Consider the following 24,287-nt stretch of genomic DNA (forward strand, 5'->3'; position numbering starts at 1 on the left):
AAAGCCCCGTGAATGCATCCTGAGTCCCTTTTAAACACTCAGGAATCTCATAGTTACGACGCTGCCGTGAGTCCCGTGAAGGCAGCATTAGATCTGATTTAGTTTGTTTGTCCCTGATCCAAATCCTCGGTTCAACTGCCCGGGCAGCAGCAGGGAGACTAATTGGATAAACGACCAGGAACATACGGTGGGTGGGACCGTTCTGGGGTTGGTTCTGGATGTTTTCTTTGCTCTACAGAACAAGTTAGGTTAATAGCCCAACGAGAGACCGAGGACAAGCGGGAGCAGGTGCTTGTGGATGGCGATAAAAAAAACAGAGGAAAACTCCAGATTCCCGACACGACTGACTGGGTAGACTGGGGCTGTATCGATAAAATATAAGGGTGACTTAGTTTAGAGCTACTAATTTACCTGGAAGGGGCTTCGGTAATACTCCTTACGGATTTGGGGATTTTTTTAGAGTAAGTTAGCGTCCCGTCCCGATTCTCCGCACTCCGACATGGAGAAAGTGAGCCTGCAGGAGACCTCGCCTCAACTTAACTTTTGGTTCTGGTGAGGAAAACGCATCGAGGAGCAAATGCTGGAGTCCTAGCTCGGTTTTCGTCGTTTTACTGGAGCGAAAGCGCCGATCACAGACACACAATCCACCATGAACCAGAGTACGGCTAAAGACAGAGTGGACAGGTAAAGCTGACGGACCTAACGGTGTGATTCATCACCGTTAAACACGGTTAAAATGTTATTTTTTTTTATCAATGACAAACACTTCAAGAGTTACTAAGCCTTTCAGAAAAAAACAAGAGCTGCAAGATTATTCTGGTCCTCACGTTCTGCATGTTGGAGAAAATGTATGAATCTAGGTAATCTAGTAATTAAGCCATTCACTAGTTACATTAATACGTTTGTAAAATAACCGTTGTTTCTTTGAGTTTTTAATACCAGTTTTGTTCTGAAAGCGTATATTTAGACTGTAGTCTGTTAGCATTGAGGTATTATAGCTTTCAAACTCTTGTTAAATGTTTTATAATCATTTTAAGTTAAAGATTTACTCCATTGGGAAGCTGCCTCCTCATCTAACCTGTTATGTTGTAGGACTTTATTTGAACTTTATTCAGCACTAGATTAAAAGGACATTTCACTACTTTTTAAAGTATCTAAAGTATGTTGATCTTTATTTGTTCATTTCCAGACAAGCAGTAGTCCATATCAAGAATTAAAAATGAATAAAAAATGAGTGGTTATGTGAAAAGGACATAGCCATCACAAAACCAATAAACAATTATTCAGTTTTGCTAGACCAGCCCTAGTTAAAAATCAAAAATATTCACACATTTCTGAATGCTCAAAACTAAAACATTCTCAATTTCAGTGTTTTTTATGGCTGTATTGGCGAATGTAAAACCAGGTCTAAAGCCACAACACTTACAGCATGGGTGTCAAACACCAGTCCTGGAGGGCCACTGCCCTGCAACTTTTAGATGTGACTCTGCTGCACCACACCTGAATAGAATAATTAGGTCATTAGCATGGCTCTGGAGAACTGATCTACACAAGGAGGAGGTAATTAAGCCATTTCATTCCAGTGTTTTGTACCTGTGGCACATCTAAAAACTGCAGGACAGTGGCCCTTGAGGACTGGAGTTTGACAACCCTGACTTACACAAAGCAACACAAATTTAGATATTCTGAATTTTAAAGAATCTATATTCTGTGTATTATAATTCAGTTCAGAGTTTATTATTATAACTTGGTTTTGGGTGGGGCCTTATATTGGAGTTCACAAAAATAATTGAAAAATAGTTAGTCTAAATTTTAATGGGTTGACTTTTTTTCTTTTTGCGCTGTCTAATGCTTAACTCTACACTAAAAATGCATTTGGTGTAGGACACTTATTATTAAGGTTCGATCCCCCCCCAAAAAAAATTACTTGCAGTGAAGATATGTTTTGCATTAAACACACATTTTCTCTTTTTTTTTTTTTTTTTTTTTTTTTTTTTGTCGTCACATTTTTACCATTCTCATTGAGCTTTAGCATCTTTTTCAGCATCGTTTTTAGCATATGGAACGTAACTAATTTAAACTTTCTTTAGGTTTTCCCTAATGGAAATACTCTATGTAAAGTATCTCATTTGCATCTGAGCAGGAACAATGCAGATTATTCTGATGACAGAAATGGCCACAACATTTATGCACTTTAAATGCAATCACTTAAAACATTAATTACTGATACCGGTGCCTAGTTTACTACCTTATATAGGAACATTAAGTCAAACGTCCTTTGCAAACTATGGCTTTGTTTTGTTAAATGTCCACTCATAAATGTTAAGACGCATTCTTCACATATTTATAGCTTTATTTTAATTAATTGTTTGGGTCATGTCTTGATTTTATGTTGCACTTCAGTTTGTGATTACACAGACTCAAAACAAACCCATCACATTTCTGAACTGATGGTCTGTTAATGCATTAGTTCCTCAGGAATGACTTTGCCCTTTGGGAAGGTTAAGCAGTAGGAAGATTAACATGTTACCTAAGGCATTAGCTGGAGCTACCTACACCCACACTTTGTCTTCTAGGAAAGGAAGATATTCCTGCCAGGCCTAAATTAGTACGATGTAATCAGTGGTTGTCTAATTATCACAAAGATCAATACTAGGATGACATTGGAACTAGTTCTGTTGATTGTACTGAGACAAGTTAAGCTTGACTACGGCCTGATGTAATTCTGATAACAATCCCTAACTTTGCTCTTGAAAATTAGTTTGAAACATTGTTCTTTTTGGCTCAGAATTGATCCGTATGGCTTCGAGCGCTCGGAGGACTTTGATTTTGAATCCTACGAGGAGCTCATGTCCGAGTATCTCATCATCTGCACCCGACGCTCCATCAAGTGGTCCAGACTGCTGAAAGATACCGGCAAGGTGCAAAGGAATGTAAAATGTAAGTGTGACAAACCACACACACCCGTGTCCACAAATAAAGGAATGCCTGCACCAAAACTCAAGCCAGATGTAAACGTTCTCCTTGTCGTTCAGTAAAGCGCTATGTACGCAAGGGGATCCCCAATGAGCACCGCACTTTTATCTGGATGACAGCCAGCGGGGCTCAAGAGCAGCTGGAGAAGAACCCAGGGTACTACCAGTCCATGCTGGTGACCCACAATGACTCCAAACTGGTGGAGACCATCAGAACAGGTCAGGCTTTAGCGGCTGCTTCTTCACTCTGAAATCCTTTCCTTTCTAGGGCTTGTGCCGAGAGGTGAACTGCCATCCCAAACACACTTTTGGCTGCATTCACTCTTCCCTTAATTCAGATCAGTCCCTGCTGCTGAGAAACACACAGCATAATGTTGCTGCATTTTTTTTTTTTTCCACTTTAGGAAAGGCTTTAACCGCACGAGCTTTTCCTGGTTTGTCTGGCATGTCCTCCGTGGATCTCTTTAAATGCCATTGACTTTGTTTGTTTGACCAGAGATGCATTTTTTTTTCTTCACCATCCTCAAGTTTTTTTTGTAAGGATGAAAGAAACTTTATTAAAATACAGTTTTTAAAATGCTATTCTCTGCTTTAAAAGTAATCAATTTCCTGCTTGCGTTTAATTATACATCACTTTTATCCATATATGCACCCACAAACCTGTAGAAAGCACCATTACCACCAGCTTGTTTGTATCTTTCAGACTTGAACAGAACGTTTCCAGACAACGTCCTGTTCCGCAAGTCTTCAGACCCGTGTCTGCAAAAATCTCTGTTCAATGTGCTGCTGGCCTATGGTTACCATAACCCATCTGTGGGCTACTGCCAGGTACTACTCACCTTCCTAATCCAAGCTGAAACAGATTTAGATATATCTATATATACTTAAATTTGCAATAATTGCAGTTCAGAAAAATACGTCAACATCATTAAGTAGATCAGTCGCTGCTATTGGTAAAAAAATATATTTCTATGCTGTTGCAAGTAGGTGTAGCAGAGTAACAGAAAACCAATAGACCTGACAGCCATGACATGGATTCTGTTGATTTGTTGAAACTGAATCAGGAGAGTTGTGATCAAAACAATTGCAGCAAAGTCGTTCTTTTCATGAAAAAACAGGCTGTCTTTATTTTTGGAGGAAGACGCCAGAAGTTTCACAAATATATGCTTGTTGTAGTTCTGAAAATTTAAGTGAAGTGTGCCGTCAGAAGTGTTGCTCAAGAAAACTTTCATTGAAAGGTTGTTTAGAAAGTCAAAAATAAGTGCAGAAAATGAAAGGCTGTCTTGCTAATTTGAGCTGAAATGCTTCAAAATGGGAAGCAGAAAGTCCTGGATGAAAACTGAAAACTAGGATTCCAACGACTTGAAGAAGAGCCAGAAATAATCAGCCATTCATCAGCGTCAGGGTGAGCAAATAAGATGCCCAATTACCAATGATACTGTAACAACTGGGAAAAAGTAGGAAAACTAAATTGGACAACATATACGTTTTTTTCTAATTATTTAAAAGCAGAAACCTATGTTGGAATGCCTAGTATTTCAATCTGGAGTGCTTATATACTATAAGACCACAATTTCAAATAAAAATAAGACATTTTTTGGGAGTAGTTTTCATAGCATTTTATGTAAGTGTTCAGAAAGAGGCCGGTTGTGTCAGCTTAGTGCGCCTTTTTGTTTGTTTATTAGAATTTGACAGGCAAATATCATTTACCAAAATGCAGCTGGCTTGAAATTCAAACAAGTCTTCAGAGTATAAACAGATTCCATTCATCCCGACTGAAACAGGTGTGGTTTCATTTGGGACGTTTGTGTGTGTTCCTGGTACACACACAGTGCTCTTTTTTTTCTTTTCTTTTTGTCACGTTGTGCATTTTAAACCAGCAGGAACCAGTATAATGTAGCTGTAGTTTGGAAACTCCCCGTCACACCTGGAGGGTTGCCATCATTTTCAGGACATGCAAATACTTTTTACATATTTTGTAGTAAAGGCCAAATTATCAGCATGGTAAAAGATTTTAGCAGATATTTTCATTTTTGTAATAGACTTTTAAATAGTCCTCCAAGTCAGAATGCTCTTCTGTATGATGAAATGTGTGAACGCTGTATTCAAGTCTTATTTTATTTTTTTTATATCTGTAGGGCATGAACTTTATTGTTGGTTATTTACTGATTATCACTAAAGATGAAGAAAAGTCTTTCTGGCTGATGGATGCACTGATTGGGAGAATTTTGCCAGGTATGTTTGTGAATCAATTTTCTTGTCATCGTTCGTCTCTCTACTCTGGTCTGGTGATCAGACCCGACTAATCCTGATGATACTTTTTCTTACTTGGGGCAAAATAATTACAAAAAAAATCATTTTACAGTGGAAAAAAGTGTGGTACACGACACAGTACTCCTCTTTTAATATCTATAATTTTTTGTATTGTATTTAATTTCATAGTAGGTAGGACCGCATTTACCCTGTAACTTTTACACAAAGGCAGTCCTTTGTGCATCTAAATCATGTTTGTATTTATTTCTTACACCTGGCCAAATACAACAAATGTTTTCAGAGTGAGTGGCCTAAATCCTGTTCTGATCTCTAAGAATAGACTTTTTTTTTTTTTTCTAACTCAAAAATAATTTGCAAACTGGATACCTCCGTTTTAAAGAGGCAAATGTGACAAACCTGTTCTAAATTTTGGCTCTGCTATAATTTGCATATCCCGTTCCTACAAAAAATAAATAAATAAATCTTCCTGGTTTGTTTGTGTAACTAAAATATTGCAGCTTAGTTTATCGTTCAGCAGGTAAAAGTTTGATATCCCACAAGTGCTTCTGAGTTGGCAATTTTTATTTATTTTTTGGTCCACGCAACAAAACGCTTTGAGTAACACACTCACTGTTTGGTCATAGACTACTACAGTCCTGCTATGCTGGGACTGAAGACGGACCAGGAGGTGCTGGGGGAGCTGGTGAAACTCAAAATCCCCCGAGTGTGGCAGGTGATGGTGAAACACAATGTGATGTGGACACTGGTGGTCTCTCGCTGGTTCATCTGTCTCTATATTGACATTCTGCCTGTGGAGGTGAGCATGTGTATATTTTTTAATACTTTGTATTACAACAATCAATATATAAAAAAAAATACTAGAGAGGAAAAATATTGAATCAGGAAATGTACTGACGTTTTTTTTAAAAAAAAGAAAAACATGTGGTTTGATGGTGTTTAGTAAAAGCAGCAAAATCTTTCCCTCAAGTCTCGTACTTTACATACACACGGTTGATTCTACCGGTTGGTTTTAGATGAAAATGTGGTTTTGTTTTATTCCTCAGTTCTGATAGTGAAGTTTCTCCTACATTACACAAGTTGTTGCCGTCTCCCTCCGTTTTGAGTTGAAACTATGTTGGCTCCGGTGTTTGTTCTCCAAATATGGGAGGAACTTTTACCAGGCAGTAACACATGGAGACGTTCACGCCGTTTTCTCAGAAGTAGATCTGAACACAAACACTGCACAGTAGTGCGACTTCTCACATATTCCTCCCTTACACTGATGTTTTGGGAGGAGAATATAGAACAAGGGAGCATTTGTAGAAAACTTAATTTGAAGGTGACTTTTTTTTAATATATAGAAAACTGATTTTTTTTCTTACTAATTTTGCATTTCTAACGGCATTCTGTTTTTGTAGTTAAATTACAGATTTTTAATTGTTTTCTTTTTTTTACATGAAGCATTACATTTTGGTTGTTTTTCCCTCAGACTGTTCTGCGGATTTGGGATTGCCTTTTCTATGAAGGTTCAAAAATCCTGTTCCGTGTAGCTCTTACCCTGATCCATCACAACCAGGCTCTGATCGAACAGGCCAAATCCCTGCCAGACGTCTGCCAGGCCTTCAAAGAGATCGCCCAGGGACCATTTGTTGAAGATTGCCACCCTTTCATGCAGGTAAGAGGACGGTGGGCGGCAGCGCGTCCCATCTTTGCTCCTGAAGGAAGTAGTTTCACTAGAGACGAGCTCGCTCAGAATAAAGGAGTTGTTTGTTTTATTTCTGCTTCTGTAATCCCATAATCCTGGTGTTTCTCGCCTTTCCAAGAAAATCTTCACCGAACCAGGAAGTCTCTCCATGGCAACCCTGATTAAGCTCCGGGCGACATGTCGTGGTCGAGTTGGTGAAGGAGAATTCTGACCTGGACTTCCCAGAACGTCCGCCGATGCATTCCAGAGGGTCGAGCTCCCAGCAGCTTGTTTACACCCCGAGTCACTTTACACTGAACTTTGTCTTAAAGCATAAACCGAGACAATCAAAGCTGACATGTTGTGCTTTATGACCCGATGATTCCATTTCATGCCATGACGTTTGTCTTACATGAAGTTTCAGATTTTTGCACCTTAATCCAGGATGGCAAAAGCTAAATAGAAAAACCTGAATGAAAACAATGTTGTTCCCTTAAAGCACAGCCAGGAATAAAATGTCCACTGTATTTCACATCTTTGTCAAAAATTTAAATAACACTAATTGTTGTTTTTAGGTGAAGAGTTGAATGATGAAATATATTGATTCAATATTTTTGTGGTGTTCATGTTAAACTAGTCATTTAAGTGAAACTGTCCATTACCAGAGATGTGGGCTTAGTTTATACACTGTATTTAAATCAAGTTACCATGGTGATCCAATACAAGCACAACCGAAACAGCTGCTGTCTGTGTTTTATATACCAGGAATCACTCCAACATGGACTCTAAATATTTTTATTACATTACAGGAAAATGCATAATAGAAAATAGAATTTTCCTTAAAAAAAAAAATCTAAGCATTCTTATTTTTTTATAAGACAGAAAAAAAAGATGGAAACCAATTCATTTGGTACTACATCAATAAGTTGTTATAGTAAAATGCTGTGTAATTCTACTGTAACAACTCGGATTTAAATCTGAGTCATAAAAAAACAAGAACTCAATCCACCAAACAAGCATTTGTGTACCCAAAACATTTCACCAAACGGACATTAAGGTTAGATTTTTCTGGAATCCCATTCTTGAGTTCTTGGGAGGCAAGTTATCAAAGAGAAGAACCCAGAAGGAAAATAAAAGTGTAGTTTATTTTAGTAGAAACTGTCATTTTGGCCAGATTAAATGTCAAAATGGAGAGGATTGCTTCCTGTGTTTAATACTGTTTTAACTTATACCCCCTGGTTCTTGCTTTAAATTTGAGAAGGTTCTCAAATTTCTGTATCGTTAAATAAATACGCAATTTACATCCAGAAAGGAGGGGAAACATTACATCAGCCTGAGAAATCTGAGAATCTCCCCTTGGCTGTGTTTCATTAGAGATTTCCCTTTTCATCAAGGATCATAAAGGAGAAAAAAAATCCTCGACAGAATCTCTGGCATAAGATTTTAAAAGATATTACAGTGGTTGATTCTCTTTTCTATCATAGATAATCACACAGCTACAAAAAAAAAAAAAGCGATTCAAGCGATGTGTCCACCTGTCAACATAAGCTCAGAGCTGAACAGTTGAGCGGACTTGCTCCTCTCCAGCTTCAACGTGATAAACATCGTCTAAAGTCAGCAAGTAGTTCACGTTTTATCACCCGCAAAAGAAGTCAAAGAAAAAAAAAATATCCAGAGGACATGCAGAGAACAACTCTCACTCACTCAAACTTTTCCTTCACTTACTCCCACGCTTTTTTCCCTCCTTTCTTCCAGCTCTCAGTCTGTAAGGTTCAAGTTAAACCGAGCGTCCGCTCAGATGGTCTGGTACCCAGCATGGCTCCTCTTCCTGCCTATTAGATACGCGATGAGGATGATCAGCACCAGACCAGCCAGTGCTGCTCCAACGATGATGGGGATCAACATCTGGTCCTGGTCCAACTGGCATTCCTCCGCTGCACAGAGCAGGTTTACAAAATAAATAAAGTGCTTTGGATCTCAATTTCTTCAGTTCTGAAAATGGAAATTAAACCCCAACAATACCTGCTGCAAACTGGCTGGCTGTGACTCCAAACGGCTGCACCTGCAGTCTGAATGTGTTGAGAGAGAAAGCTGGGACCACGAGCAGAGTCTGCTCCGTGTTGCACATGTAGGAGCGTCCCAGCGTGCTCCGGAGGTAGTCCAAACTGGTGTTACTGGCTGAGAAAGGAGCTGGGAAGAGAACACACCAGAAATTTGTCCAAGCAAACGTTAGCATTCAGAGCAAAGACACTCAAAACCAGCGACCCACCAGTCATGTCGGACCAGTTGGCCAACAGATTTATTCCACTCAGATGGTACTTGCTAGTTGTTGAGTTCTGCAAACAGGAAAACAATGCTCACCGCCTGTAATATTTGCACGTTAATGGAAATTGAGAGGAAATCCAGAAGTTACCATGGAGAAGGTAAAATTAAGCGTGGTGGTTTGTTGTGTTAAAACTAAGCTGGCAGTGGTGCCTCCACATGATCCTGATGTTACCGTCAGATTGGGGTTCACGTTGACTAATTCCTGAACAGTCTGGAAATGAAGACCATGTTTTTAATACCTTGTACTATAATGCTAAATGATAATGCGCGAGCTTCATGCTGACCTTATTTTGAGACTGAGAGACGTAGGAGACGTTGAGCTGCAGACCCATTTTGGCGAGGAGACAAACGGTACCACTGCTGTTCGTCACAGAGAACACTCCGGTCTCGGGCGTTCCTGGTGGAGTTGGTGCTGGAGCTGCTGTTGTAGTTGTAGTAGGGGGCGCTGTGGTGGTGGTTTGATCTGCCGTACACACACTTTCTGTGACAAGACACAACAGATGCCTGGTCAGTTTTGATGCAATAATAATAATAAAAAAAGATTGTTTAAAAGTGATCCGGTAAGAAGACCTGCTGGGCTGAGGTCATTTCCCGGCATGTACGCCTCCAGCCTCATAGCAGAGAAGGTGACGGCAGCTCCTCCCGCTCTGATGGTGGTGGGGCTCGCACAGCGGTACGTGGTGTTGATCGGAGCCCAGATCCCAACTGAGGAACTCACCACAGTCACTACGCCTATAGGACACAAGCATGAAGGCAGTGAATTAGTTATAAACATATAATGCAACAAAAACTCATTCAGAACCTCCCCCCAAAAAATGTAATCATCAAACTGTTATAATTATATCCCTGTCTTTGTGTAATTGCTGCTATATTAAGAACCTTTGTGAATGTTTTTGTCAGAGTGAGGTCTGAGTTTTTTCAGTTTGTCTGTCTCATACCATACTGTCACAACATAATGACAGCTTATGTAAAAAAAAAAATTATTTTTATAAAAGTTAAATACTGTAGTTTTAAAATTGATAGTAAACTTGAGGCGGGACCACTTTAATGCACGTTCTCACCAGAGCCGTTAGACTGAGGGAACAGCGAAGTATCGCTCAGGTTGTACTGGAGCGTCAGGTTAGTGACGCTATAAAAACTCCCGTTGGTAGCGAAGCTGAGGCCGAGCGCGTGACCCGATCCAAACACCGCCACCAGCCACGGCGGGCGGCCTGCTGCTCCACACGAGCTACTTGCTGCGTCGACCGAGGTGGAGTCAGGCAGCGAGGTGGAAACGTTGCTCTGAGGAGGGAAAACAAGCGAGTTCATACGGTGATACAGTAAAGGATGTAATGCCAAGAAAAGGAGACGCTTTTCTGATTCTATGCAAGCAGAATATTGAGCGCTTACCGTGCTGTTGAAGGTGGTGTATGTGATGAAGAGTAATGCAGACAGCTCGGCTTTGATGCAGGTAGAGTTCCTTTCCTTCACCTCCAGAGTGACTGCCTGAGTGCAACCTGCAAATGAGGACACAATAAAAGGAACCGAAAACAACTATGTGACATGGAGATATTTTATATAAATTGCATAAAATTCAATTAAAAGACTCAGACATGTTTACTTATGTTGTTGTTTTTCATACAAGCACATTACTAATTTACATAAACCTGAGTTCTGAGTAAGAATATAAAGAATTACCACTACTGCTAGGAAATACAAATTCACTCACATTTTTCACAAATTTAAAAAGCAATTACTAGAACTAACTTTTATTAAGCAATCACCAGCAGTATAAACCTTAATGGTATATTTAATGGGATTTAGATTATTTCTTTATTTTTTACAAAAGTGCGTCTTTTTTAGTGGAGCTCAGAATAGTTTGTTGCAAATATTCCCAGTATGTTACAAATCATTTATTCTTAGTTACTGGTTCAATAACAATATTTTTCTCAGTTTCTTCATAGTCTTTGCACTTTGCTGCAAAGACTTCTGAACATTATATAAACATAACGTTCTATTTATAATTTTTTTTACACTACAGAAAAAAAAGTTTAATTGGCAGGGTCCACTGCGACTCACTGCTGACATCTATCTATAAAAAGAAGAATGACAGTTCACAGAGACTGCCACTAGAGGTCGTAAGAAACGGGAAACTTGGGGACAAAGAAGAATAAACTTAATCTCAAACCTTTTTGCTTCTTTTCTGTTTAAGATTGTGAAACAGAAATTGTCCTGCTGGTCCAAGTTTTTTCCAGAGCTATTTATGCAGACTTATACAAAGTAAGAATGTAGAAACTTACACACTTGCACAGAAAGCTGTTTATACGTTATTCATTCTGCGAAACCTGCCAAATTACTGTTCCCTGGCTGTGGGTGTGCGCAGTCCTGGTTTCAAACATTAACAGTGAACATCCTGAACCTGAATCACCACCAGTTAGCAGATTTGCATATTTACACAACATCTTCCAGTATTTTATAACACAGACTTTATTACAGCCTCCCCAAGAATCTATAAAAAAAATGAAATTAAAAACAAAATTATTAAGAAACTAGAATAAAAGTACTTAACAATAATTCCATGCATTGTTTTTTTGTTGTTTATATATTCTGCCTGAGTCATGATGCTATGCAGTTTTATTTATCAGACAGTCAGCTTCTCCTGATTTCTGTCAGCTGAAATGATCCAATTGTTGGGAGCGGTCTCAGTTTCAGGCGTCTCCCTACCTCTGCCAGTCGCTGCCGTTTTTTAAAAAGTGTCCCTCAGGTCACCTCTGTTCAAAGTGTAAACACGCAGCAGACAGCTTACACAACGCTACAATCCTTGTCATGAGGTAAGCTACAGTGTGTACCAAGTAAAAAGCGGCTGTTTTAATGTCAGACAGAAAGGTATCCCAGACTGCAGCTTGAGCACGCCGGAAAATATTGATGCAGGAATTCAACGATTCAGAAGAAAAACTGCAAACAGTCTGTGATTAAAAACTGCTAAGTTTATGTCTAAAGAATGAACATCAAAAATAAAAATATTCAGCACCATTCAAGCTAGTAATGATCTGCTGTTTTTTCCCCTGGCGTAAGCAGCACTAGGTGCCTGTGTGTTTGGCAGGACTTCACCAGTTCTAAACTAACACTGTCTATGGGCCCCTGCAGACCTCTGAGCAACACAAAGTCATTATGGGAGTCATGTGAAGCTCTCAGATGAAACAACAATGAGGCTTATCTGTTGGTCCACAACATTCACAGTACAAGGACTTTATATCAGCATCAAATGCAAAACAAAAAAACACAAAGTATGGAGACTTCCTGAAACTACAGCACAGTCAGGATTTTCAGAGGCAGGGAAAACCTTGAAAGGCTCTGAAATCGAAGATATTGATGCCTTTTTAGGGCAAAGTTTCCTTTAGTAGCTAATATTTACCATAAAGATTTCTAATTTATTTCACCAATGTTTATTCATTTAAGTATCTATCATATCTGCACCAATGTTATATCAATTTACTAGGAGAGAAATCAAAACTTTTAGGAGATTCAATAAATGATCAATTTAACGCATCATCTCTACAGGAGGTTATCACTTGAGAAACTTTAAACTGACAGCATATCCTTTTAAAAACAAATTTACCAATGGACATATAAATCCATCAATTCAAATTACATATTTGCAAATTCTTGTAATTCACGGAAATTCCATATGTTGGAGGTTTAATTTACTGAACGACTAAATAAACATAAAAAAATTGTGCATGGGTCAGATTATTTTTCTCTGTACATTTACTACGAGAATAAAAACAACGTGAAGTGCTAGATTTATTTGCATCTTATTAAGATAAAAAACTATATTTGATCAGCAGTGGTATCAGTTGTTTAATGTTGTGATATTAATCCCAAAGTACTAATATTTTTATTTAGATTATTACCAGCCATGTACGTGGTGCAGCAGTTTTTCCACACCTGATACTTTTAATGAGTGACGGACATTTTAAACGTGATTCCAGAAGTTATTTAAAAGGGTTTCGGGTCCGTGTTGGTGGAAGGCCCCAGGGAAAATTTTGCAACCTTCACTGGTAGCTGAAGGAGGGGTCCAGCTTCCTCCGAGTCTGGCGTCTCAACTCCAGAACAGCGTCACAACTGTGACGTCGTTCAGGCTAACGGTGGTAGCATTTAGCGCAGCTTCTAACAGCAAAACACTCACCTAAAATCCCCAGACAGGCGACGAGAAGCGGGCCTAAGCTCTCCAGGACTTTCATCTTCGAAGTCGAGCCCATGCACAGGCAAAAAACAGATGGAGAATTGCCCCCAGTGGGGGGTTTGTTTCTCCACTGCAGGCGCAGGTGGCGCAGCTGCTGCTCCTGCACTTGTCTTCGCGGACCGTTAGCTGAAAGTGAAGCGACGGCGAGCGGTGATGCTGCTGCTCCGGTGGCTGTTTATCCGCTTGGCCGAAGATGGGAGAGCGCGGGGACGTTCAGCAGCTGTACATCGGCTCCTGCGGACGGGAAAAGCATCAAAAAATCGTATCTAGATATCGATCTTTATTTTAGTCGCGCAGTGTGATTAAACTGCGTCTGTCCTGAAAACTGGCAGCTTTCAGGGCGACCCAGTCACGTGAGCTCACCCACCCCTCCCTCTTCCCCCCCCGCTTCTTCTTCTTCTGCTGCTGCTGCTGCTGAGCTTATCAGGGCTCCAAAAACAAATTAATAAAAAAAATAAAATAAAAACACAAAAAAGTGCGCTGTTGATGTTGAGAAGTAAAACACAAATAGCAGAAAAGACTAACTATGACTTGGAATATAGTACAATAGCTGACACCTATTGAGAAAAATTAATAGAATTATTAAGAATAATACTTGTTAGTAATTTGAGCGTAACAAGGCGGGGTTAACGGTGTCGGCGTGCCTTATGTTTTTTCTTTCCTGTTTATTATTGCAACACACTCAGAAGAGCGTTATGAAAAGGTAATAGAAGTGTCTAATGCCTAGTTTTGTGCTGCAAGTGGCAGACGCTCTGCACGGTTTGCCCTTTGCAAGCTGCAATGTGCATGACTGGTGGTCAGTCAGCTGACACCCTCATCAATTCACGAGGCTGTGCAAAAGCCCAAAGGGAGCAGGGAGGCTGCTTAAATGCTACTCTCCACCACTTAGCAGCTGCCTGGTACATTCTTACTGCATAGTTGAGTTTGTTTTAACTTTACACAGACTTCCTCGGATCACACTATGATTTTAGGCAACAGACTTTCATGATCACTTCAATGGAACCATAAAAACTGATTTAAAAACACGTTTTCAATTTCACTTCAGTGAACTTGTGAAGTGAAATTCAGAAGTTCAATTGGTAAAACTAACTTGGGTAATAAATGTTTTTTCTGAATTTGAAAATTTAGTTGTCGCTCAAACTCAGATGTACAGTACAGACCAAAAGTTTGGACACACCTTTCTAATTCAATGGGTTTTCTTTATTTTCATGACTATTTCTAAGGCAAGAAATCCCACTTATTAACCTGACAGAGCAACACCTATGAAGTGAAAACCATTTCAGGTGACGACCTCTTGAAGCTCATCAAGAAAATGCAGAGTGTGTGCAAAGCAGTAATCACAGCAAAAGGTTGCTACTTTGAAGAAACTAGAATATAAGGGGTATTTTCAGTTGTTTTACACTTTTTTGTTTAGTGCATATTTCCACGTGTTATTCATAGTTTTGATGCCTTCAGTGTGAATCTACAATGTCAATAGTCATGAAAAAAAGGAAACTCATTGAATTAAAAGGTGTGTCCAAACTTTTGGGCTGTACTGTATAAAAGCTTACCTAAAGATGTTAGGGAAAGAGAGTGAACCTAGACAATTTGCATCACTGTTATGATGTGCAATACTTCATGAATCAGGCAGATTTTCAGTTCTTGACTGTATTAACCAAAGAAATTTTACCCAAAGAGGAAGTTTTAAACCATTGGTTCAACAGTGAAAGAAAGTGGCGCAGGCAAGTTAGACTAATATAAGAAAATATTCCCACCAGATACGAGACATTATTTAACTCAATCATTAAATAATCATTTATTCAAATTCACTTTTTCCACTCACAGTCCGATCTACAAAAACATCAGCACGTGACATTGGACATTTTGGTCAAACGTAAAAGAAACTGAAAAGAAAAATACACAAATGGCTGGCCTGCATCTCATTTAGCTTTTGTGTAAAACACAACGAGCCCAACCACATCGGCCAACGTTTTGCTCAAGACTCGGTTTCACACAGGCAGCTGCTTCTCTAACCAGTCAAGCAACCAAGCCAGTCAGGTTGACACTCAGTAGTTAGCACAACCAATTAAAGGGAGAACACCTCGAGAAAAGAAGAAGAAATAAAAATCCAAAAACTCGTGACAAACAAGCTGCAAAATACAAAGAGTGATTTGTAATGTGATGTAAGAAGGAAAACCCAATCTCTCTCTCAAAAAAAACAAAAAAAACAAAGAAAGTGCTAGTTATTTTGAGTTGAATTTTGCACTAGCAGATTTGTTAGTCATAACCAACCATCAACAACCCAGTCCACATCTGCAGCCCAGTCTCAGAGTCCCATGAAGCATATTGCAGAATGGGGAACAGCGCAGCCAAGTCTCTTGTCTCTCTGGAGCTCTGCGTCTCCTGAACACTGCGTCCAGGATTGTGAATGTGAAGGACAAGATGGGCACCAGAGGAGAGTCGGGTGGCTGAGGGGCTGTAATCCTGTGCAGTTGGGCCAGCTGTGCGTTCGCTGTGGGGAAACAGCACTGCAGCTACAGCGGCGTTCCCTCAGGCGACATAGTGATACTGGTTGGGAATCTCCTTGTCACGCTCCATGTAGTCTCTGTCTATGAGCGACTCGATCCGCTTCTTCAGGTCTCCCGGCTGCGCAGAGGTCAGCAAAAAAAGAAGAAACAATGAGATTTGGGTGTAAATGTAGGAAAGAATGAAACTGAAGACAAGTGATTTAGCACGTCACCTTGACAGGAAACTTGAGCTGGTTGTAGAGCTCTGATACCAGCAGGTTATGACTCAGGGTTTTCCTCATCTTCATAATGCGCACAACAGCTGCATCGATCTGATACTGCCTGTCCTGAAAGACGCGCTCTGTGGTGCTTACCTGCTCCTCGACCTGTAGGAAATATGACAAGTTAAAAAACAAACAAACAGATTCCTGTTTAGAAAGGGATGTTAGTTGAAAGCTTGTGGTAAGTTAACAGCAAATAAAATGCATATATAAAAAAAGAATAAGTATTGAATTTACAAGTACAGAAAAGAGAAATTTACCGTTTCCTTCATTTGAATCTGGTTGATCTTGATGCGGAACAGTTTGTGTTTAAAGTCATTGTTAAAATTGAAGCGATCTCCATCTTCCACGTCTTTCCCCCGAGGGTTCTTGTTGAGAACGCGAGCTTTCCCACAGGCCAGGGACTGCAGTGTTCGCCTGAGCTCTCCCTCCTCTGTGCAACACAACAAACAACAACAGTTAAAGCCACAGGCGGCTCTCTTACATCTCTGTGGTTGCTGCATATTTTAAGACATGTGTAACCTATTCCAGTAGCAGCACGGGTCTCCTCCATGCTGAATTCCTCCCCTTCGTTGAACATGAGCAGCACCAGAGTTTGGAACAGGGAAACCTGCAGCTCCTTCTTGCCCTGTAGGACAAAACAGTTTCTGTAAAAGTAGGTCAAGTGATTGTCCATCTCAGAGCTCTGGTGAGATGTATCAAACTCTCACCTCTTTAAATTCTGCCTTCAATACAGCATGGCCCAGTGTGGGCTGCCACTGCAGCTTCCTTCCACTGTGCTTCCCAAGGTAGAACAGCTTGAACACTTCCTGGAGTTTCACCATCTACCAAGAAGTTACAGCAGCAGCATGTGATTGGCTGGCCATGTTAAAGCCATGTGTTCTTGTTATTCTTACAGCACAGCCATTCTTACCTCTGATGGAAGGTGAACCTCCATAGGTGTGTATGAAGGCCAGTAGCCCATGGTGAGGATGTTTACAGTGAGTTCTATGTTGCTTGGCTCACTCTGGTTCTGCATATACTATATTTCAAAAATTAAACATGTAAATATGTCATTAGCAATGCAGTGCTTTTGAGTCCATGTGCAGGGATATTTCTGGTACCTGTTTGAACTGGATCATGATGTCTTTAGACAGCTCCATGTCCTTAAACATCCCCTCAAGCTTACTGGTGAAGGCTGCGCCACATTCTGAAAACGCACAAATATCACAGTTGACATGTCCCCATGCTCTACAAACACACACAGACTACTTTGGGATTTAGTAACTCAATTTATAATTTTGGCTTAATAAAACGGATGGTTACAGTGATACAGAATGTATTATTTTACAATTAAAACCTACCTTTTCTATTAAATTCTATACATACTACCTTACAAAAGTATTCATACGCATTGTGTTTTTTTTCACAACTTGAATGACTTTAATATTATATTTTTTGCAAACTGAAGAGTATTTGTATTTCAATTAAATTCACAAATGTCGTCTCGAGTTATTTTACAAAAAAAATATTTCAACAAGTTTGATCACTTGGATCAGTTGATTCAAGTTATTAAAGAAAGTAAGCTCAGTTAATTATTCAAATAGTTGAAAAAGTTTCCATCTAAGGAAACCCAGCAGATTGCAGTATATTTAATTATCTTAACAGCTGCAAATGTTTTGGGGTATGCTTTTACTGGTTTTGCAAATATAGACATTAATATTCTTACCCTTCCTTGCAAAAACACTTCAATCAGAATATTTAGAGAACATCTTTGAACATCGGTTTGTAAGTCCTTCCACAAATTCTGGACTCTGGATGGTCCAAAGTAAGACATGAATAGTTTTTGATTTAAGCTACAACATTGTAGCTCTGAGGAACTTCATGGTTGCTTCTGTGATTAAGGCTCTCCTTGCCCAGCCTGTCAGTTTAGGTCAACAGACTTTCTATTTGTAAAAAATAGATTTAGGTTTTCTTTTTTCCCCCCCAATTCACAGCTATGCAAAAATCTGCTGAATTGTGTGGCTGCAATGTGAAAAGTTGAGGAGTTACGAATATTTTTATATTGCACTATATATCCAGAAAAGCAATCAATAATAATTTACTAAGTTAAAAACAACGAACTCACCATGTTTGAGTTTGGACAGCATGGACTTTTCAGCATCAACAGAGGCACTCTTACCAACCAGCAGACGCTTGGCCAAATCTTTCTTATAAAAAGCCTCAAACACGTCTTTTCCTGCATGGACGAAAGCAGTCTTTGTTACTTTAGAGCACGTCTGACAATCCCAGCGAAGCATGATGAAAAGGTTCATTCCTCATCCGTGTAAAATAACAGACCGTGTTATTTTACCGTGTTATAACTGTAACAGACCGTGAATGAAGCGGAAGATTATCATGATCTTGTCCAGGATTCTCTCCAGTTCCTCCTCTGTCGCCTCCTTGTTTCCAGCTCTTAACTTGGAGTCCACGTATTTAGCTGAACAAGAAGGAATAACCAGAAAGCATGTAATCATAGGCTGGAACTAATAAAGTATCAAAACTAAATGGGAGTTAATGAGGCTAAAAATGATTGTAAACGACTGTTATTCGCCTGACCTACCAATGAGTTCAGCAGGCTTGTTGGGCCTCTTGTTGATGAAGGTTTCAAAGGCCTCCTTCATGGCGTTGATGAACGCCTCATTGCGTGCAAAGCAGCTCTGCACAACATTGTCCATCTTGTCCTTGAAGTCCAAAAGATCTTGAACCATGTCCTTGTCCTTTTCTGGTGTGCAAACAATCTCCCCACCGAATGACTGCAACCAGAAGGTTTATTTAGGCTTTTCTGAGATGTAACAGGACTAAAACATACATCTCTAATATGTCATATATGTGTTTAACATAATTACCTTGATATAGTCCCTCCAAAACTGCAGCAGCGTGGGCAGTCCTGCTTTTACCTTACTGAAGAGCTGGTAGAGGAGGGCCAGCTCAGTAACACGGTTCTCATCTAGGAGATTGCTCAGACCTAACATAAAATGAACATCCACACTAACTTTAAAGTCACAGCTTAAACTATTACATCTACTAAAACAAAAGCTGTTCACTTCCAGAGACTCAAAAATCGCTACGTATATTACGTTGATATTTCACATGAGCATTATGCTTTGGAAAAACTTTATTTTTTCACTAAATAGGAGAAAAAAAACAGTAACATTATATGGGGCATGTAATCCTTTTTTCTCTGGACATCCAGCTGTGTCTTATGTAGGAGGAGAAATCTGGTATTTTTACCACACAACTATGCCACAGCTCGAAAGAAAGTGATTATATTTATTATGAGAAATTTAAATAAATTAAACAGACAAACCTTTTTGTAGAACTGCGTTCATATGCTCTCCTAAAAGTTGTTTCTCGACACAGCAGATAAGAGGCTTCCTGTGAAAAGATGAAAAGCAAAAAATACGAATAAATAAAAAATTTGACAAAAAGTGAGAATTTGAATAAGAAAAATACAATATATACATCTAAAATACACTAGTTATTTGGTTTAGAACAATACCTACATGTCATCTTCTTCTTACAAAGCAATCTCCCAGTTTAAAGATCACATACAGTTTTATACAAGTTCAAAATGTTTTATAAAATAAGCTTAAGGGGTTTAATATATGTTTTAATTAAGTTATACCAATTCAACACCAACTCTTGCTCCCTTTCGTTTTGTAATGCTATGTTTTACCTCCCATATTTTCACTCAAAAATGAACTTCTGTTAATACCTGATCCTTTTGGACCTTATCACAGCAGTAAATCCATCTGAAATTTAAACCTGTTAACAGCCAGAAGCGAGGCAACTTGTAGACATTTTTTTTTTACCTCTTAGTTGAAAGTAGATAATTTCTTGGCCTAATGTGGAGACATGAGTGGTAGCAGCTCTACCAGAACTCACTCAATCTACAACTCTATCTGTAATGGAAGAAATGTTTTCCCAGCTACACTAATCAGGTTTACATGGCTGTGTCATTTTGTGCATGGGTTCAGCCTATTTAAGAAAGGAAATCTTAAATAAACTGAAACAAACTTTGGGAATTCTATTGTTTGCTTTCAGCCTCCTAAAGGCAAACGGAGGTAATAGATAGATGACTCAACAACAACGTTCTGAATCTTACTGAGTGCTCTGGTCGAGGTAGCTCACAATTCGATCATTCTCCTCTTCTAAACGGCGAGCTACGTGGTGCAAGTATTCAGGCACCTAAACACAAAAACAGCATAGACTAAGACACCGATGTTGAACTTGACCTCATAACCCCAGGATCTATTAGGAGTTTCTCTCACGTCTCTCTCCTGCATCAGCCGCTGTCCTTCAGCTGCATAGAGACGATTTGTTTCAGTCAAAAATCTCTCCTCAAATGAGTCTTTGTAAACCTTTGAACAAAAGAAAAGTAAAACACAGTCTTTATTTGTAGAAAGATGACCCGCGCAGCCTGCTGCCTGTTACTATCGAATACCTGCAGGTCTGACAGCATGCCCAGCAGGCTCCGCAGCAGACTGCGATCCACAGTCTCTCCGTTTCGCTCCAGTTCTATCTGCTCCAAAATGCCTTCCACCGTTCGCTTCTGGACTGCACTGTCGCTCACAATGTGTGTGCGGAACAGCTCCAGCCCAGTGTCCCTGCGGCGTACAAACCAGCATCAGCTTCCTGAATGCATCACTGGAAACACAACTGAGCCGACGGAACCTCACCAGATGGAGGGCAGCAGAGAGTTCTGAAGCACATATGTTCGATCCAGGAAGAGAAAAATGCTTCGGATCATTATCTAAAAAGAGGGGAATTATTATCTCGTCACCGATTAAGTGAACACTCTTGAACACTTTTGAAAGTTATAGGATTGAAGCTCATCTCTTACAGTTTGCCTGCAGTGGTCCTGCCAGCAGCGATTCATTCGCTTCAGGAAGGAAAGGTTGTCCATCGACTCTGTGAGCTCCAGGTTAAAGGTAAAACCACAAACAAGAACCATCACAACAACAACTTCTAATTTCACTGGGAAAAATGTCACTCATAAAGCTTTCACCTCTTAACTCCAAAATTATTTAGAAAACAAAACAGTCAAAACTTTCTCATTTTGTAGAGAAAACAAAATGAGAAAGTTTTGACTGTAAAAGCTACAAATTCATCAGCGCAGTCGGCCAGTCAAATATTGCAACTGATAATCCAATCACCAAAAATCCTTGACGTCTCACCACTGTTGGGCTTCGTAAAGGTTTCTCCTGGTCTGGCTGATGAGGTTGTGGACAAATAAAAAGGATATTCTCTGAACTGATGAATCTGTGCCCGCACATGGTCCTCGCAAACCTGCCGCAGCTGCTTGTACAGCGTGGGGGAGACTTTGTACGAACACAGGTTCTCCACGGCCTTTTAGGCGTTTCAGCAAAACAGGAAAAAGACAAGAAACACATGAGAAAGTGAAGTCTTCAGACACGACTCCAGCCTTCTCCAAAGGAGACGTATTCAAGCAACTTGAATATTTATGCAAAACTGATTTCCAGAGACAGAACCTGAGATAAAATTTTTCAGATTTGAGCTTAATGTTTAACTACACCGACCTGATAGAGCTCTTCCAGGTTGTACTTGATGGAGGTGCTGTTCTGGATGGCACCCACCGCATCTCGAAGCTTCAGCCACGTGTCTTCTGTGTAGTTCTCTGCTAGTTTTGGCCTATCTGTTGAAACACAACAATAGACAGAATCAAACAAGTTGCTGATATGATTAACAAAAACAGGGAAAAAAAAAATTCTCTAAAAGTCAAAGGTGAGGTGACAACTATTCGTTCATTTAATGCCCCCAAACATTTAACTGCACTTTTTAAAAACATCGACTTAGACGTTTTAGTTCACTGATATACTATTAAGCTCTTATGTTTTAATGTTTGCACAGAAATCTCCAACCTTTATAAAGTATTTATTAAAGACCCACGTCAATTTTTATTGCTTTCTGATTTCAAAAGAACAACATTTTCTTACTAGCTGAGACTTTTTTTGAACGGCTGACAAACTGCAAGTAGAGTATTTTCTACAGCCGACACTTTGGACTCACAGAACATTTACCGGTAATAAAAACAAAACCAACATGGTGGAAATTTCAAAAATGTTTTTGGTTAAAATTGTTGTTTTTTTTCTTTTGAGAACTTTTTGTTTTTGATATTTTAACAATTCTTATATTTTTTTCAACTTTTTGCAAAATCTGCATATTTTTGTCATTTGTAAAATACATATTTACAGATTTAAAGTTTAACGAGAAATTCAATTCTTTAAACACATGGATATATTCTGCTGCTGAAACATAAAAAAAAAAAGAGCAGGTCTGAGATTCTCACAATAACCCAGAGTAAAACTTTTTATGGTATAACTTGTTCTTTTTATAATATTATGACTGTGAATAAACTCTGCAAAGCTGTAGAGAAGGCTTTTCCTTCTTTTAGCTAGCTTAAAGGTAGTGTGCAGGAACAAGTGGGGGAGGGGCAGTACTGGACTACAGCAGCCAGAAAAAATCTCTGATTACTCTGGCACTTTCTCCGTCTTCTCAATGAAAGGATTTTTAAACCGTAGCTACAACAGGACTAAAAATATAAAATGCTTTAAAACCTTGTTACCTTGATACTGACAATTGGCCCATTTAAATTTAATATTGTAGTATACACCATGTGAAGGGTTTAAAAGTCACAATTACATTATTGCTTTATTGGAGTAAACATTTGCCCAGGGAAGTGGCCTACATAGTTATAGCACCATAAGTTGTATAGTTGTGATTTCACTCAGCTGAGATCCATAGATAGACAAATACACTTTTTAGTGAGCCTGCTTTACCAAGACACAGGGAACTCTGCACGAAAAGTGAGAATTTCAGGAGGAAATAACTAATTGCGTGAAAATATGAAGCACGTAAGACAAAATAAAATTGCTGCATTATCTGAAAGTGTGAGCAAGTTGGTTGGTTTTAAAGTAGCAGGCGTTATTGTTATTTTTAAATAAAACGACAAAGAAAACCACTGTCACACATAATCTTCTGCAGCATGACTTGAGACCTCCATCCTCCCCTGTTGCTGATGCTGTGGGGGTAAAAAGCACTACAGTGACAGTACCTTTGAAGTTTTTGATCACTAATTTCTTTGAGGCGCCTGTTTTTCCTGAAGTCCTGGCCATCCCGTTGGTGCTGTGCTCGGTCAAAGCCGAAAAACTGGCCCTCTTGTCCTGTCGGGTGTCCTCTGCCATTATCAGATTAGCGCTTTGGCTTACCGCTGTGTGCTTCAAAGTGTTTTTGCTACGTTACTGCTGGATTGTCCTGTTGCCTGTTTTGTCCGCTTTCAGCAATGCAGTCCCTTCGTTGAACTAAATTGTCTCTGGGTGGCACCACAGGAAGTCTATTTAAAGTACATGATGTTGCAAAAACTTGAAAAACACAACGCTAGGTGAGCATAAAAAAAAGAAACTAGAGACAGCTAAGTAAACACATAGCTAGCTAACGGAGTGTTATCTAAAACTGCAGCACACTTTTCGTCCCATTCGCCACTTTTCTTTTTAGCTTTCAAGGCTACTCCATGTCAGTGCGGACTACATACGGATTTTAACTAGCTCAGTTAATGTGTTGGGCAAAAGAAAAGAGGAGCTCCAACGCGACTTAGTTAGCGTTGACATGTTCGACTCATGTTGTTGGTAGCTGTCTTTACCATTTAGCTAGCTAGCATAACAAAATGGCTTTTCTCAGACGGGCTCCCTTGGACAGGTGCGTTCAAGAGTGGCTCGGATATTCATATTTAATAAGGCTTGTATGTACTTTGACAGTGTATTCTAATTTTTTTATTCTACTTAGTATACATACATGTATTAACTCAACATGTTCAGTCTCTCAAGAACTAAAGTGAAATAACAAGCACTTTAGTTCTTATTATTGTTACATGAAAGTAAAAAACAGTACCCAACTGAGATTGTGTGATATATGTATTTTTTTAATTGTGTTTTTGTTATAACTTTAAAAGTACTCATAAATTATATGCTTTATATTTACAGTGGTAAGAAAGTATAAATATGATGTACTTAGAACCAC

At 39.3% G+C, this 24,287-nt stretch overlaps 3 protein-coding genes across 3 annotated transcripts; 1 reads left to right on the forward strand and 2 right to left on the reverse strand.

The window, feature by feature from the left end:
- Positions 1–80: 80 nt before the first annotated feature.
- grtp1 (growth hormone regulated TBC protein 1) lies at positions 81–8,104 on the forward strand. Its single transcript, XM_005806756.2, has 8 exons — positions 81–684; positions 2,789–2,940; positions 3,036–3,194; positions 3,679–3,803; positions 5,114–5,210; positions 5,873–6,045; positions 6,718–6,903; positions 7,052–8,104. The coding sequence occupies exons 1-8, from the start codon at positions 650–652 to the stop codon at positions 7,142–7,144; spliced, it is 1,020 nt and encodes a 339-aa protein (XP_005806813.1). The 5' UTR covers positions 81–649; the 3' UTR covers positions 7,145–8,104.
- On the reverse strand, positions 7,692–13,823 carry lamp1 (lysosomal associated membrane protein 1). Its single transcript, XM_005806757.3, has 9 exons — positions 13,406–13,823; positions 10,627–10,733; positions 10,299–10,518; positions 9,808–9,969; positions 9,522–9,718; positions 9,326–9,448; positions 9,182–9,248; positions 8,935–9,102; positions 7,692–8,846 (listed from the first exon to the last, which is right to left on the reverse strand). The coding sequence occupies exons 1-9, from the start codon at positions 13,476–13,478 to the stop codon at positions 8,707–8,709; spliced, it is 1,257 nt and encodes a 418-aa protein (XP_005806814.1). The 5' UTR covers positions 13,479–13,823; the 3' UTR covers positions 7,692–8,706.
- A 1,419-nt stretch (positions 13,824–15,242) lies between these two features.
- Positions 15,243–23,936, reverse strand: cul4a (cullin 4A). The gene is made up of 20 exons (XM_005806758.2): positions 23,326–23,936; positions 21,791–21,906; positions 21,496–21,599; positions 21,094–21,163; positions 20,930–21,003; positions 20,695–20,857; positions 20,522–20,611; positions 20,356–20,438; positions 19,558–19,625; positions 19,097–19,215; positions 18,811–19,003; positions 18,583–18,687; positions 18,337–18,447; positions 17,333–17,418; positions 17,143–17,250; positions 16,940–17,053; positions 16,752–16,857; positions 16,490–16,662; positions 16,182–16,334; positions 15,243–16,087 (listed from the first exon to the last, which is right to left on the reverse strand). Exons 1-20 carry the CDS (start codon positions 23,453–23,455, stop codon positions 15,992–15,994), a joined length of 2,262 nt encoding a protein of 753 aa, XP_005806815.1. The 5' UTR covers positions 23,456–23,936; the 3' UTR covers positions 15,243–15,991.
- Between the last annotated feature and the right edge of the window lie 351 nt (positions 23,937–24,287).

This window comes from Xiphophorus maculatus, chromosome 4 (assembly GCF_002775205.1).
Source record: "Xiphophorus maculatus strain JP 163 A chromosome 4, X_maculatus-5.0-male, whole genome shotgun sequence".
NCBI lineage: Eukaryota > Metazoa > Chordata > Actinopteri > Cyprinodontiformes > Poeciliidae > Xiphophorus > Xiphophorus maculatus.

Bases quoted from the DNA above. Each gene is read 5' to 3' on its own strand.
- grtp1 (XM_005806756.2), top strand. From the start codon at position 650: ATGAACCAGAGTACGGCTAAAGACAGAGTGGACAG. The intron at 685-2,788 runs GTAAAGCTGACG...TTTTTGGCTCAG, and splicing joins GCTAAAGACAGAGTGGACAG to AATTGATCCGTATGGCTTCG. The intron at 5,211-5,872 runs GTATGTTTGTGA...GTTTGGTCATAG, and splicing joins GATTGGGAGAATTTTGCCAG to ACTACTACAGTCCTGCTATG.
- lamp1 (XM_005806757.3), bottom strand. From the start codon at position 13,478: ATGGGCTCGACTTCGAAGATGAAAGTCCTGGAGAGCTTAGGCCCGCTT. The intron at 10,734-13,405 runs GTGAGTGTTTTG...CCTCATTTGCAG, and splicing joins CGCCTGTCTGGGGATTTTAG to GTTGCACTCAGGCAGTCACT. The intron at 9,970-10,298 runs GTGAGAACGTGC...TGTGTCCTATAG, and splicing joins CCCTCAGTCTAACGGCTCTG to GCGTAGTGACTGTGGTGAGT.
- cul4a (XM_005806758.2), bottom strand. From the start codon at position 23,455: ATGGCAGAGGACACCCGACAGGACAAGAGGGCCAGTTTTTCGGCTTTG. The intron at 17,251-17,332 runs GTACCAGAAATA...TTTGAAATATAG, and splicing joins TCATGATCCAGTTCAAACAG to TATATGCAGAACCAGAGTGA. The intron at 16,663-16,751 runs GTTACACATGTC...TGTGTTGCACAG, and splicing joins CCGTGCTGCTACTGGAATAG to AGGAGGGAGAGCTCAGGCGA.